Source organism: Raphanus sativus, chromosome 6, assembly GCF_000801105.2.
Source record: "Raphanus sativus cultivar WK10039 chromosome 6, ASM80110v3, whole genome shotgun sequence".
Classification (NCBI taxonomy): Eukaryota; Viridiplantae; Streptophyta; class Magnoliopsida; order Brassicales; family Brassicaceae; genus Raphanus; species Raphanus sativus.
The window spans coordinates 48,171,309-48,185,580 of record NC_079516.1 but is presented as its reverse complement, the minus strand read 5'-3'; the positions used below and the strand labels follow the sequence as shown (position 1 = coordinate 48,185,580).

The window sequence follows — 14,272 nt, the reverse complement described above, 5'->3', positions numbered from 1 at the left end:
CTCAAGTGTTCCAACTAATATTCATATAACTCAATGCTCCTGTTACAGAATCTATTTAGTGTCTGTGTATCTCATGTGTCCCAACTGATATTCAGATTCAGAACTTGATTCTTCTGTCATAGAAACGGCCAAATCATCTTCTGCTAAGTACTTAGCTTTTGCGAATCCTTATTCATGTAGTTTAGGAACTCTCTGAGGAGTTAGATTATGGTAGTTTTTGTTTGGACTTGATGCTTTTGTAATAGAAACAATCTAGTTTCAGTCTATCTTATGTCTTCGTCCTGAACCAAACCCAACATCTAATGTGTACTTCTTAGAAGTTTGGAGGATTGAGAAATTGCTGAAGCGTTTTGCGAGCTGTGATGATTATGATTTGAAGCAGATGGCTAAGGAAATGCAAGTTAAATTTGCCAAGTATTGGGAGGATTACAGCATCATTTTGGCCATGGGTGCAATTTTTGATCCAAGGCTGAAGTTACAAGTTCTTGAGAAGCTTTATGAAACTTTGGATCCTTCTACTTCTAGTTTAAAAACTAAAGATCTTAAGACTCATTTGACTACACTTTATAAAGAGTATCAAGATAGGACTTGGGGCAGTTCTTCTAGTTCTTCAACTTCATATACACCAACTCCACAGGATCTGGTTAATGAATCTCCTCTTGAAGATGATTTAGACAGTGTAAGTTTCATCTCCTCTTGGTTTGATGTTGTGCTTTCGCCATGACTGTTGCTCGCCATGATTGATGCTCGCCATGACTGTTGGTTTTTGAACTTGGTTAATGGCTTTTCATCTTGTTACAGGATCTCTTTGAATTGGAAAGAAGCCTTGGGAGTAATCTAGGAAACACAAGAACACATTTAGATGTGTATCTTGATGAGGAGAGGCTAGATAGAAAGTCTTTTCCCAATTTGGATGTATTAAACTATTGGAGGGAAAACCAAGCTCGATTTGGTGATTTGGCAATGATGGCGCGTGACATACTTAGTATACCTATCACGACAGTAGCATCTGAATCGGCTTTCAGTATCGGAGCTCGGGTTCTAACTCCATACCGAAGTCGCTTGCTTCCCAAGAATGTCCAGGCTCTGCTCTGTACTCGCAACTGGTTGCGAGGTTTTGCGGAATATGAAGGTAACTTGTACTCTAACTGATTATTTTTCTTTGTTGCTAGAGATGTTAAGTCATAACTCGATAGTGGCTTGATATGTTTTTTGTTTATTTAAATGTCACAGGTACAGTAGAAGATGTTGATGATATGTGCAACGAAGATGCTAGGAAGAATACAACTACTTCTGGAGTCGAGGGTTCAAGATCAGAAGATTCAAATGTGCGTTGAACATTTGAGGTAATATCTTTAAAACCTTATCTAACGTTGAGTTCTCTTACAAAGTTAAAATATGTGCATGGGATAGTAGAGATCAGTGTTGTTGTCTTTGCATTTGAGCTAATGGTCTTGTGATTTGAGTGAGAATGTGACTGATGCTAGAATCTCTTTGCTTTGCTTCTTGTAAGAGTCACTTATTTGTTTCTTTGCTTTGTAGGAAATAGAGAAGATACTCAAAAACTATGTTCTTTCAGACAGAAGTCGAGATGATCAGTCTCAAGAGGTTTCTGTCATCCTTTGTTTCTTTGTTTGTACTTCGTACTAGAGATCATCTCAAAAACTGTGTTCTTTGCTTTCTATTGTTTGTTTAAAACCCATCTCAAAATTTTTTATTAATCATTGATTCATTTCTGAACTAGTGTTCTTTTTGAAATGTAATAATGTATACATTTATCTAGAGTCCATAAAGTTAAAAAAAAATATTGATAAATAATTTATTTAATATTTGACACAAAGTAAGCAAGAATACATATAAAAAGTTATTGATAAATGATTTATTTAGAGTTCATAAAATTAAAAAGGTGAAAAAAAAAATCTAGTCTAAGTGGGTCTAAATGGATTTAAATGGGTACATATAAATTTTATGGGTTCTAAATGGGTAGCCCTAATAGGTCTAACCTATATGGGTCTAAACTTATATGGGTTCTAAATAGAGTGGGTACTAAATGGGGTGGGTCTAAATGGGGTGGGTTTACCCATATTAACATCTCTACTCGCTGGTTTACGTCCTGATCAGTGTGCTGAGTCACCACAACTCCTCAGTTGAAAGCCTAGATTGGGTTTGCATCTGGCTCCAGTGTCAAATGTTAAAACTCTAGGGTATGTTGGGTTTTGGGTTTGAATTAGGAGGAATGCAAAAAGAATTCCAACCAAAACTATTGGGCCTAAAAGGCCTTAAACCGTCCAATAGTAAGGGCTATATATATCTAACGAATTAGGATTTAACAACAGAAAAAAAGACAAAATTGAAAAATAGAAGGAAGAGCGAACAGAGACGAGAGAGAGAGAGAGAGAGAGAGAGAGAGAGAGAGAGAGAGAGAGAGAGAGAGAGAGAGAGAGAGAGAGAGAGATCTTCTTTAGCTTTATCCCCTCCTGCAAGCGAACACGCTCTCAAACTAACTCTTCAACCATCGATGAAGCGATCAATCAACGAAGTCTCCGCATCCACGCCCTTGAACTCACTCGACTCCGCCAATCCTAAAAAGCCCGTCTTCCTCACCAAAGCCCAGCGCGAAGAACTAGCCCTAAAACGCCGCCAAGATCAAATCTCCGATCAACGCCTCCGCCGCGAACAACCAAATCACTCTAATCCGGAAACCGAAGACGCCAACGGCGACCACAGTAATCACCGAGATCGTGACCTAGACCGCGATAGGGAGAGAGACAGAGGACGCGATAGAGACAGAGGGCGCGATCGCAAACGCGATCGCGAGCCAGACCACCGGCGAATCCGAGAACGGGAGAGAGAGGAGGAAGCCAAGGCACGCGAGGCGGCGCGCGCGGAGAAGCTAGTGGAGCGGGAGCGGGAGAAGGAGCTGGACGCGATCAAGGAGCAGTACCTGGGAGGGAAGAAGCCGAAGAAGAGAGTCATAAGGCCGAGCGAGAAGTTCCGCTTCTCCTTCGACTGGGAGAACACCGAGGACACCTCTCGCGACATGAACGCGCTCTACCAGGACCCCCACGAGGCCCAGCTCCTCTTCGGCAGAGGCTTCCGCGCCGGCATGGACCGCCGCGAGCAGAAGAAGCAGGCCGCCAAGCACGAGAGGGACACGCGAGACGAGATCCGCAGGAAGGACGGCGTGGCGGAGAGACCCGAAGAGGCAGCTGCTCAGAAGGTGAGAGAAGAAGCTGCTGACGCGTACGACTCGTTCGACATGAGGGTTGATAGGCATTGGACTAATAAGAGGCTGGAGGAGATGAGCGAGAGGGATTGGCGTATCTTCAGAGAAGACTACAACATCTCTTACAAAGGCTCTAGGATCCCTCGTCCGATGAGGAGCTGGGAGGAGAGCAAACTGACTTCCGAGCTTTTGAAAGCTGTGGAGAGAGCTGGATACGAGAAGCCTTCTCCTATCCAGATGGCAGCTATACCGCTTGGGCTGCAACAGCGTGACGTTATCGGCATTGCGGAGACTGGTTCTGGAAAGACTGCTGCTTTTGTGCTGCCCATGTTAGCTTACATATCTAGGTTACCGCCTATGAGCGAGGAGAACGAAACGGAGGGTCCTTACGCTGTGGTTATGGCACCTACTAGGGAGCTTGCTCAGCAGATTGAGGAGGAAACTGTTAAGTTTGCGCATTATCTAGGCTTTAGGGTGACTTCTATTGTGGGTGGTCAGTCCATTGAGGAGCAAGGGTTGAAGATAACGCAAGGGTGCGAGATTGTGATCGCCACTCCTGGTCGTTTGATTGATTGTCTTGAGAGGCGGTATGCTGTGTTGAACCAGTGTAACTACGTGGTTCTTGATGAGGCGGATCGGATGATAGACATGGGGTTTGAACCTCAGGTTGCTGGTGTGTTAGATGCGATGCCTTCGAGTAACTTGAAACCCGAGAACGAAGAAGAGGAGCTTGACGAGAAGAAGATTTACAGAACAACGTATATGTTCAGTGCTACAATGCCTCCTGGTGTAGAGCGGCTAGCTAGGAAGTACTTGAGGAACCCTGTTGTTGTCACCATTGGTACTGCAGGAAAGGCCACGGATTTGATTACTCAGCACGTGTTCATGATGAAAGAATCTGACAAGTCCTTCAGGTTGCAGAAACTGCTCGATGAGCTCGCCGACAAAACCGCCATTGTCTTTGTCAACACAAAGAAAAACTGCGACTCCATTGCTAAGAATCTGGACAAGGCAGGGTACCGCGTCACGACTTTACACGGTGGGAAGTCTCAAGAGCAGAGAGAGATCAGCTTAGAAGGGTTCAGAGCGAAGAGATACAACGTTCTTGTTGCAACAGATGTTGTAGGACGTGGAATCGATATTCCAGACGTGGCTCATGTCATAAACTATGACATGCCTAAACAAATATCGACGTATACGCATCGTATTGGACGTACAGGACGTGCTGGGAAAAGCGGTGTTGCTACTTCGTTCCTGACTCTTCATGATACTGAAGTGTTCTATGAACTGAAGCAGATGCTTGTTCAGAACAACAGTGCGGTGCCTCCAGAGCTGGCTAGGCATGAAGCGTCCAGAGTCAAACCGGGGACCGTTCCTGATAGACCTCCAAGACATAGTGACACTGTCTATATAAACTGAGCTCCGCTAGGGTCTGTGTTTGTTCTTGAAGTTTCCGTGTCACGTTTACCTTTTGGGATAGAGTCTCAAGTGATATCATGGGTTTAGAGTTTAGACGCATGTTATGTCTTTTATGTTTTGTAGTTTGATAGTTGAAGGAAGCAGTAGCAAGTGGGATAGTTGAAAACTTGACTTTTGAATTATTTAGTGCTGATTCTGTTTATTACTTGCATTAGAAACTACATGACACCATCAAAGAAAATATGTTTACGACTGTCACCAAGACATAACCATGAACAACATTAACAACAACATATGTAAGAAGTGTCCACTGGGGCATAGATAGATTCTATTGGTGCACGAGACAGCACGAGGTAATGAAGCTTGGAATCAAAACGATCCCAAAACATTCCAATTTCATCTTCAAATCTCTCCTGCTAGTATAGTAACGTCGACCGTTACGCCCAGCCTTTGCCTAACTTTACCAACAACATTATAATATTCTTATAACTATTTTTCCATTTTCATTTGTTAAAACTAGCAACTATTTGCGATTTGATAATATACAGAAGATATTGGTGACCAAAATCGCAATTGTACTGATTGCCAAAGAGGTGGACTTGGGTTACCACTCTCTACTTCTACTGTAAACCAATAGATCCTAGCACAATTTACTCCCAACAAAAGTTTTTTTGTCTCGATCAACGTGATTGGACTAGAAAGTTAAGAGTTAAAATTGTTTGTTGGAGTAACTTGGATTACCACACGTACTTTATCTTTCTTTTTTTTTTGTTGCAGCAATGTCTTTATTTAATTGAATAGCATTCGATTAATTACTCTGAGACCATTTTCAATATATTTTTTTTTAGCTTAAAATAAAATAATTCTGAAACTTGAGTTTGTTTCTCTTCAAATGTATTCATCTATTTTTGTCCCTAATTTTTTTTTTTAAAGAATTTACTTAAATTTTGCAACAAATGGTTTGTATTTATGAAAGTTGCAATTAAAGCCTATATAATTTTTTAACTTTTACAAGATTTTCATAAAATTATGAATTAATATAAAGTAAAGTCTCTTTAAAAACTACTATATAAATAAAAGTGTGATTCTATGTTTATTAAAAAATATTTTCTAAAAAAATAGTTGTTTTGGGTTATAGTTATAAAATTTGAAAATTGAAGGATTATTTTGTAAATAAAGTAAGACTCTATAACACAAGAATGTTATCTCTGTAAATAGAAAAAAATAGCAATTTTTATTTAGAAAAAAAAATATAGATGGATTGGAGCTTATTTCCTCAATCATATGCTTTCAGAAATGAAAATAATAATTGGTTGGAGATGTTCTAAATTTGCAAAATATGATTTTTTCATCCACCTTGTCAAACATATATAATTAAATAATTTCCATATTAATTACTAAAGTAAAAAGTTATAATTTAACAGGACATCTATTTCAGTTCTTTAATATAAGTTTCTAAGGTTAAGACTTAAGAGTAATCCACCCTTAGGTTTTATTCATGCCTTTGTAGTTTCGTCTGGGATCTTTGCCCGTTTATGGCTCCGTCGCCTTCGGTAAAAAAATTCATGTTTTTAGTTTAAACCATCAGATGACAAAAAAAGAGATAATTTACAAATATCAATATAATAGTAAGTCAAAGTTTTTCTTGAACTTTAATACTAGGTCAAAGTTGTCCAAGGATAATCATTAACCTTGTGGCAATTATTTAAATGACGGTATGTGTTGGAGTTGATTTGTTCGTGCGAAGTCTGCTCTGACTATAATATTCAAGGTTGACCACGATTTATGTAAGCACATACGTCATCTTGGTCTTCAAAACAATATTATATTTGACACTTTGAGATTCTAACTATCGGTCCAATGATTTAGATTTAATAGCGCAGTTAATTAAAGTTCATGTTATGTTTTCTTTTGTTTGTTTAGCGTTTGAATATGAAGTTTTTTGTTCAACCGCAAGTTTTCAGATGATTGACAAATTATTTATTGACATCATGCATGCAATGACAAGATTCTACCCCAAAAAGAAACAGATAATCCCTCAACCATATATATAATTATATATTAAAATGGCACGAACCGTCCAAAACTGCTTATGATACATTAGAAAACACACTTAGAATATATTTAAAGAGATTCATTGCATATTCTGTTATAGTTTTTTTATAAAGGAGTGCGGGGAGTATATTCAGCAAAACTGTATATATCATATAGCGAATAGAAACTGAACTTTTCTTCTAGTCTCATCGCAGATAGAGTTCAAATCTCATGAACAGTCAGGAAACTGAAAGTTTCAATCAATGATGTGGTGTTTTAATTTCTAAAATGATAAAGATGAGATCACGATATTTGGTTGAAAGCTCTAAAATGATTCAGAAGATCAAAAAATAAACCGCTTATCTATGTGTGGAATATGTACTTAACTAGTGTTATTTGTTGTCTACTTATCCGCCAGTGTACGACTTCATGACCGGACTTCCACGAAGTGTCCTTAATCTTTAGCAATATTAGAGCATGTGCATTGCTAACACCCTTAAGTGTTGCTTAAGTGGGCCATTAATGAATTTTTAACAATTAAAATTAAGATAAGCAACTTAGTTAAGAAACACCTAATTATAATAGTGCAATGGTAGTTGCTTAATTAAATTGCTTAACAATAAAAAATATTAAATTTGTTTTTAAACATATTTTTTTAAGTATATTAAATTTATTTATTAAATAAAACAGAATGAAACATAACATTTTAAACATAGATTTTAACATAAAAACATAAAAATAAAGATTATAAAAATAAACGATAATAATTTCAAAGAGGCATCGAAGCTCAGTTGTTGTCTTCATCACGACCAAATTTATTCCATAGATGTTCAACCAAATCAGCTTTCAGTTTTTGATGCACTTTTCTATTACGAATGTCATTTTCCACATCCATACTGTTGGCAATATGAGAAAAGCCGAGATTGACATGTGAACTTCCGTTGCCTTCTCCTTGTTGGAAATCCGAAACATCAAATTGATTCGTGGTCACATTATCTTCCCAATTTGTAGTGGATTCATCTCGTTCGTCTTCTACTATCATATTATGGAGTATGATACATGCTCTCATTATCTTTCCAATCTTGACTTTATCCCAAGAACGTGCTGGATTTTTAATTATGGCAAATCGAGCTTGCAAAACTCCGAAAGCACGCTCGACATCTTTTCGGGCAGCTTCTTGACGTTTCGCAAATAATCTTGCTTTTAGCCCTTGTGGAAGTGAAATAGATTGGATAAAAGTTGCCCATTTTGGATAAATACCATCGGTTAGATAATAAGCCAAATGGTACACTCTTCCATTGACCGAGAAATTCACTTGCGGGGCTTGACCATTTATTATGTCATCAAAAACAGGTGAACGATCAAGGACATTAATATCATTTAAGGTACCTGGAAGTCCAAAAAACGCATGCCATATCCAGAGATCATATGAAGCAACCGCCTCTAAAACGACTGTGGGTTTATCCGAACCACGAGAAAATTCCCCTTTCCAAGCGGTTGGACAATTCTTCCACTTCCAATGCATACAATCGATGCTTCCTATCATCCCGGGAAAGCCACGATGCTGTCCAACATGAAGTAGACGTTGAAGATCTTCCGGTGTTGGTCTTCTTAAGTACTCATCGCCGAACAAATTTATTATTGCTTCCACAAAATTTTGCAGACATAACCGAGTAGTGCTTCCACCGAGCCTGAGGTATTCGTCGACCGCATCAAACGCAGAACCATATGCCAACACACGAATAGCTGCCGTACATTTTTGAAGTGTAGAGAGACCAAGCCTTCCGAGACCGTCCCTCTTTTGACGAAAGAATTCAACTTCATTGGAGAGGCGATCAACAATATAAATAAACAATTGCTTGCTCATTCTAAATCGTCGTCTGAATAGATGTTGAGGATATGTTGGAGTGTCACTGAAATAGTCATTCCATAACTGGATATGGCCCTCTTCACGATTTCTTTCGATAAAACCTCGTTTTTCTCTTGGCATCCTTTCATCTTCTTGATCGAAATTCTCAAATGTTTGATCGAAATATTGATCGAATGCTTGATCAAAATATTGATCAAATGCTTGATCGAACTCTTCATCAAATGATCCTTGAAAATTTATATGAGAAGAAGATGCCATAAAATGATAAGTTTTTTTTTTCTGAAAGTGGTGAAGATGAGATTGAGCAATTATTTTTGAAAGAAAATGGAGAAAAATGAGAATGGTGAGAACTCGTTTGTGTCTGATGCAATATATGTTGAATTGGTGAGACAATGAAACACAAACCCGTGACACACCCATACAAATAATACAAATAAAACAAAACTCATAGACATACAACCCGTGACACACTCATGACAAATACAACACAATATATCAGTCTGTGACACACTCCTCTGCCTTTGCTCTCTGCCTTTGCTCTCATCAGCCCGTGACCTTTCTCAATCCACAAACCTGTAACTGTCACCTGCATCAGAAACATTATTTCATTTAGCATCAATAATTTTAATTTAAGGAACATGAACACAGAAACATAAAAGAGAACATGAAACATGTTGATAAGCTTGAATAACTTAATGATCAAGTTATCGATTTATGGTTGTGGTCATAAGCTTTGTGGTTGTGGTCATAAGCTTTGTGGTTGTGGTCACAAATAATAACATTTAATCAACATTAACATTGTCATAACAGAACATGAAACAAACATATGAAATACAACATGACACAGAAACATGAAACAAAAACATGAAACAAAAACATAAAACATAACATAAAACAGAAAGTGAACTCAAACAGAACCTGGACTCAAACAGACAAAGGAACCTAAACTCAAGCAGAGTACAACTCCGCAATCAGCTTATCCTTTAGACCTTCCTCACTCTCGGACAGTGTATCTTTTTTTGCAATAAGATTGTCCAGCAGAGACATCTTGTAAAGCTTTTCTTTCATGGCCATGTCCTCCTTCCTAATGGACCACATTTTCTGATACCCATCGAGGTCCTTCCCCTCAGGCTTCTTACCACGTGCCTTAGCTGCCTTTGCTGCCTTCACACCCGGGGGACGAGTGTGACACTCGGACGTCTTGCTTTCAGTCGCTTGAGATGTTTCTGATTGTGTACCGTCGTCAAGCTTCCTCTTCTTTGAGCTTCCAACTTCTTTAGAGCTTGAAACAGAGCACCATTTCTGGTCATAGCGCAACTCCCTCCACGCATGATCAAGGTTGAACTTCTTCTTATATCTATTGAAGTAGATGTCATTCGCGATCTTCAGAACATCAGTATCATTTTGCCCACTGGTCTTCGCCCTTACTGCAGCATCATACGAGCCACAGAACCTGCACACACCTTCGTTGATCTTCTGCCACCGGTGCTTACAGTGCAACGACTCTCTCCGTTGGAACTCTGCATGGTTTGCCTCAAAGTAGGCTGATATTCTTCCCCAGAAAGCGCCTGCTCTTTGCTCATTACCCGTGATTGGGTCTTTGCTCGTGTTTAACCATGCACTGATGAGCAAAATGTCATCTGAGACCGTCCATTTCCTGCGTTCTCGGCGCTCTACAGGGCTCTCTGTGTGGTTGCAATCTGGGTTCTGTTGAGAAGAAGATGCAGGAACTTCTGATGAACCAATAACAGTTTGTTGACTCAGAAGAAGATCAGTGTAATTATACCCACTCGTATATGGATTATAATCCATATCTGAATGTGTGAAACAACAGAGAAAAAAAAAGAAGAAGAAGAATGAAGGTGTTTAGATGGAAGAGAAGATCGGAGAGAATGTGTTTCTAATAAAAGAAGAGAAGCAGCAACGAGTTTAATAGAGGAAGACGACTTGACATTTAACTACACACATTTAACACAGCTTCACTTGACACATTCATCACAGACAGGACAGATATCTATACTCATTCATCACTCTACACTATCACTAAACTCCAACCATAAGTTCTATTTATTACTAACATAACGATAAACTAACCTAAACATTTATTACTCAACCTAGAAGATCAATCACGAATTAATTAATCAACCTAAAAGATCAAAGAGAACTTTGGATTTACCTTTATCTCCATGGTACATAACGTGAACAGAGCAGCTTCTCCTCTCCTCTGAACCAGTGTTGATTGAAGTTCTTTCTTGCTTCGGTTCCTTCTTGCAAAGACACAGAAATTTATAAAAAAATATTGAAATTGAATCAAACAATACACAAGAACACAAATAACTAAAATCAAAGACATGCAAAGACAGAGAAATTAAAAAAAAAAGAAGTTTACCTTTCGATTGCAATCACTACCGCCGATTTTCACCATCGGGTACACCCACAAATTTTATCTGTCCAGGATAGCCACCGTGATTCTTCGACGATCGCCACCGCGAGGAGCCAGCGAAAATCCATGAGAACAGACACCGAATCGACAAGGAGAGCGACCGAGAACCACCCATAAATCTCCGACATCGACCAAAACCACTGATGAGATTCATCCTCCACTGATGAGATTCATCCTCCATCCACCAATTTCCTTTTCATCCTTCATTCACTGATGAATCCACGTCTCGAAGAGACAAAGAAAAAAGAAACAGTTTTCTTTTCTCTAAAAACATCCATCCTATCTTTTATCGCCACGCGTCCCACAAGCTTCGTAATTTCAACGCTTAATTAAGCAACAGCCCTTAATTATATCCTTCCTTTTTCATTTAATTAAATAGTTCATTACACTAAGATCTAGTGTTAAGAGTCTGCAATGCACATGCTCTTAGCTTTTGTCAGATTTTACGTAAGTGACTTAGTGTACCTGTTCGTAGGGATCCATGATGTGCAAATAAATAGCGTGTGATGATGTTTACCAAACAGATAATCACAAATGAACGAATCTCAGATCGTTTTGGAGCATCTTGACCGTTGAAAAAAAAAACGAATTCATTTCATGAAACAATGTCGGAATATTTAACATGATTACCAAAAAAAAAAACAATGTCGGAATATTGTTTCTTCTTATCAATAAATCAGTGAAATAGTAGTTATTTGTTGTGTTAATAACAAAAATAAATTACAATATTATGTTTTTTAAAAAAGGCTTACAATATGGGTCTTTTATGTTCTTCAAAAAAAAAAATATGGGTCTTTTATAAGGCTTATACTTTGAGTTAATCTTATGACACGTAAGAATAAGATTGGACTCGATGGTGAGTCCTATCCATAAAGAGAGATTCAAAGAATTATTCAAATGTATCGAACAAAAAATGTGTGTTATCACTTATCAGTTATGACAAAATGTACAAACCTTTTTGGTGCAATACATACCTTATAATTATTATTAAGTTGAAAAAGTTATATACAATCCTCTCTCTATATATACTGGTATATACTGGTCAACAAATACATGCGTGTGAGTCTATATCTATATATAACATAGACAAAGGGATTAGCCATCTTTGCTGTACTTTTTGCTTGTACCCAAATCTATCTTTGACTACAAAAAAAGCGTTATATCCTCGGAAGATGCATAGTGGGAAGAGACCTCTTTCACCGGAATCAATGGCCGGAAAAACAGAAGAGAAAGAAGAGTTGGGTTCTTGCTCAACTTTGTCAGAATCTGATGTGTCTGCTTTTGTTTCTGAACTCACAGATCAACCCACCCCACCATCCGTAAATCAATCTTCATCTCTTACTCCTCAAGGTAATTACAATTATAATTACTATACATATAGATTTTCTTATAATTCTAATTACAAAACATATAGCCTTTGTTTTCTCTTTTTCATTGAATATTATATTTTCACAAACTTGGAGATAGGATAATTTAATTTATCTTGAATTTTTTGACATTGGTAATGTCTGCACCTTGGCCTTGATCAAATGGAGAATTCATATATTGAACTATCAGTCTTGTATGTAGCTCATTTGTTAGAACTCAATGCATTTTTATAAATGTTCTGGTTTGATTTTCTTAAGGTTAAGTCCCTCTTTAATTTTCCAAATAGCCCGAATAAAATGATCTCTAGATATTAGGTCTCTAGATATAGATGTTTGGTTAGTTCGATTGCTACCTCTCACAAGCCAGGCCACGATTGGTTGCCACGGTCATGTTTTGATTTAAATTATTAACCAGACTGTATTTTAAGCTTGTAACATAGGGATTAGGTATTATAAATGGTTGAACTTAGTTATAGTAAAATATCAAAAGAGATACTTAAAAAGTTGTAATGGAGATTAATTACCGGGTTTCAGAAGAGATATAGTCATGTAGAATTAATTAATGATCATATCATATGATCCAAACACAGCTTAGAATCTTTAACAAATGCCTTTAACACCGGCATATTATGTTTTGTAAAAGCGAGAAATAACATGTGATATAACGTTGTCTTCTCCTAGATCACAGCATGTGTAATTTCATCACGCAAAGATCTAATTTAATTATGTCACCTTTACCACAAGAGTGAACTTACAATTTTCATATAATTTTCAGAACAAAGTAATGCGAGACAACGAAACTATAGAGGTGTGAGACAAAGACCGTGGGGAAAATGGGCAGCCGAGATCCGTGACCCGAGCAAGGCATCTCGCGTGTGGCTTGGCACGTTCGACACTGCAGAAGCAGCAGCCTTAGCTTATGATAAAGCTGCATTTGAGTTTAGAGGTCATAAGGCCAAGCTTAACTTCCCCGAGCACATTCTTACCAACTCCACTCGTCCCTATCCATCGACCGATACTTCCCATGACCGCATCACCGTAATGCCACCTCCAGCTATTGCTCCTGACATACTTCTTGATCGATATGGCCAGTTTGATTCCGCAAATATCGATTCAGTTGCCAACTTTTCAATGAATATGTCCTCTTCCTCGTCTTCGTTGAATCAACAAGAGCATATACCTAAAGTAGAGGATGGTAAAAGCGTGAAGGATGTTAGTATTCATAAAAGAAGAAAATAGCATACCAATGCTTCAGTGGTACGTATATATATGCCTATTATGACTCTTCTGTTCAAAAGCTAGCATGACCGGATCTGAGGTTAAGGGGCTAAAACGCATTAACCATCGATGTAAAGAGTGAAAAAATGCATTTAGGAATTAGGATTTAGGCCTGGTGGATGAAAGATAACCTTTTGGGAGTCTGGGACATGAACATGATAGAAGAGATGAAGATGACTTGGGAGATAAAGAAAGATGTCTCGTACACATTCTAATTAATCGGTCGAAACAACCAATCGATTAACGGATCACCATAGGAAATGGAGAGAGTGATAGAGACTGCAACACACCTTGATCCAGCAGCTGCAGTGAAATGTTATTGTAGAAGAATAATCTCAAAACCTCCGACACTATTCTTCTACAAGCATACTTTAAATTTTAGTTATGTTTCCCTTTATGTGTTGTCGTTGGATTAGAAAGCTGCATGCATTCATTATGTGGCGTTATCACTTACTTAGTATTATCTTATTGCTATGTTCTCATATCAAGAAACCAACTTAATAAGGTATAGTCGTTCCATAAGACGTACGTACTATACTCATAATCGATGCAAGTCAATTTAGGATTTTTTATGTATTGATGGATGATAGTTGTTTAATTAATGATGACAATATATTCTACATGTCCCTTCATCT

At 38.0% G+C, this 14,272-nt stretch overlaps 5 protein-coding genes across 5 annotated transcripts; 3 read left to right on the top strand and 2 right to left on the bottom strand.

The window, feature by feature from the left end:
* Positions 1–382: 382 nt before the first annotated feature.
* LOC130495863 (zinc finger BED domain-containing protein DAYSLEEPER-like) lies at positions 383–1,421 on the top strand. The gene is made up of 3 exons (XM_056987423.1): positions 383–679; positions 802–1,132; positions 1,234–1,421. Exons 1-3 carry the CDS (start codon positions 383–385, stop codon positions 1,335–1,337), a joined length of 732 nt encoding a protein of 243 aa, XP_056843403.1. The 3' UTR covers positions 1,338–1,421.
* Positions 1,422–2,371: 950 nt separating this feature from the next.
* On the top strand, positions 2,372–4,847 carry LOC108805941 (DEAD-box ATP-dependent RNA helicase 21). The gene has a single exon (XM_018577933.2). It carries the CDS (start codon positions 2,519–2,521, stop codon positions 4,643–4,645), a length of 2,127 nt encoding a protein of 708 aa, XP_018433435.2. The 5' UTR covers positions 2,372–2,518; the 3' UTR covers positions 4,646–4,847.
* A 2,619-nt stretch (positions 4,848–7,466) lies between these two features.
* Positions 7,467–8,546, bottom strand: LOC130495862 (uncharacterized). Its single transcript, XM_056987422.1, has one exon. It carries the CDS (start codon positions 8,544–8,546, stop codon positions 7,467–7,469), a length of 1,080 nt encoding a protein of 359 aa, XP_056843402.1.
* Positions 8,547–9,497: 951 nt separating this feature from the next.
* Positions 9,498–10,361, bottom strand: LOC130495861 (glutathione S-transferase T3-like). The gene has a single exon (XM_056987421.1). It carries the CDS (start codon positions 10,359–10,361, stop codon positions 9,498–9,500), a length of 864 nt encoding a protein of 287 aa, XP_056843401.1.
* Positions 10,362–12,079: 1,718 nt separating this feature from the next.
* On the top strand, positions 12,080–14,119 carry LOC108808732 (ethylene-responsive transcription factor ERF112). The gene is made up of 2 exons (XM_056987485.1): positions 12,080–12,342; positions 13,135–14,119. The coding sequence occupies exons 1-2, from the start codon at positions 12,165–12,167 to the stop codon at positions 13,596–13,598; spliced, it is 642 nt and encodes a 213-aa protein (XP_056843465.1). The 5' UTR covers positions 12,080–12,164; the 3' UTR covers positions 13,599–14,119.
* Positions 14,120–14,272: the final 153 nt, after the last annotated feature.

Coding starts and splice junctions, on each gene's coding strand:
- LOC130495863 (XM_056987423.1), top strand. CDS start 383: ATGGCTAAGGAAATGCAAGTTAAATTTGCCAAGTATTGGGAGGATTAC. Junction 680..801: donor TTGAAGATGATTTAGACAGT/GTAAGTTTCATC, acceptor ATCTTGTTACAG/GATCTCTTTGAATTGGAAAG. Junction 1,133..1,233: donor AGGTTTTGCGGAATATGAAG/GTAACTTGTACT, acceptor TAAATGTCACAG/GTACAGTAGAAGATGTTGAT.
- LOC108805941 (XM_018577933.2), top strand. CDS start 2,519: ATGAAGCGATCAATCAACGAAGTCTCCGCATCCACGCCCTTGAACTCA.
- LOC130495862 (XM_056987422.1), bottom strand. CDS start 8,546: ATGAGCAAGCAATTGTTTATTTATATTGTTGATCGCCTCTCCAATGAA.
- LOC130495861 (XM_056987421.1), bottom strand. CDS start 10,361: ATGGATTATAATCCATATACGAGTGGGTATAATTACACTGATCTTCTT.
- LOC108808732 (XM_056987485.1), top strand. CDS start 12,165: ATGCATAGTGGGAAGAGACCTCTTTCACCGGAATCAATGGCCGGAAAA. Junction 12,343..13,134: donor TTCATCTCTTACTCCTCAAG/GTAATTACAATT, acceptor TATAATTTTCAG/AACAAAGTAATGCGAGACAA.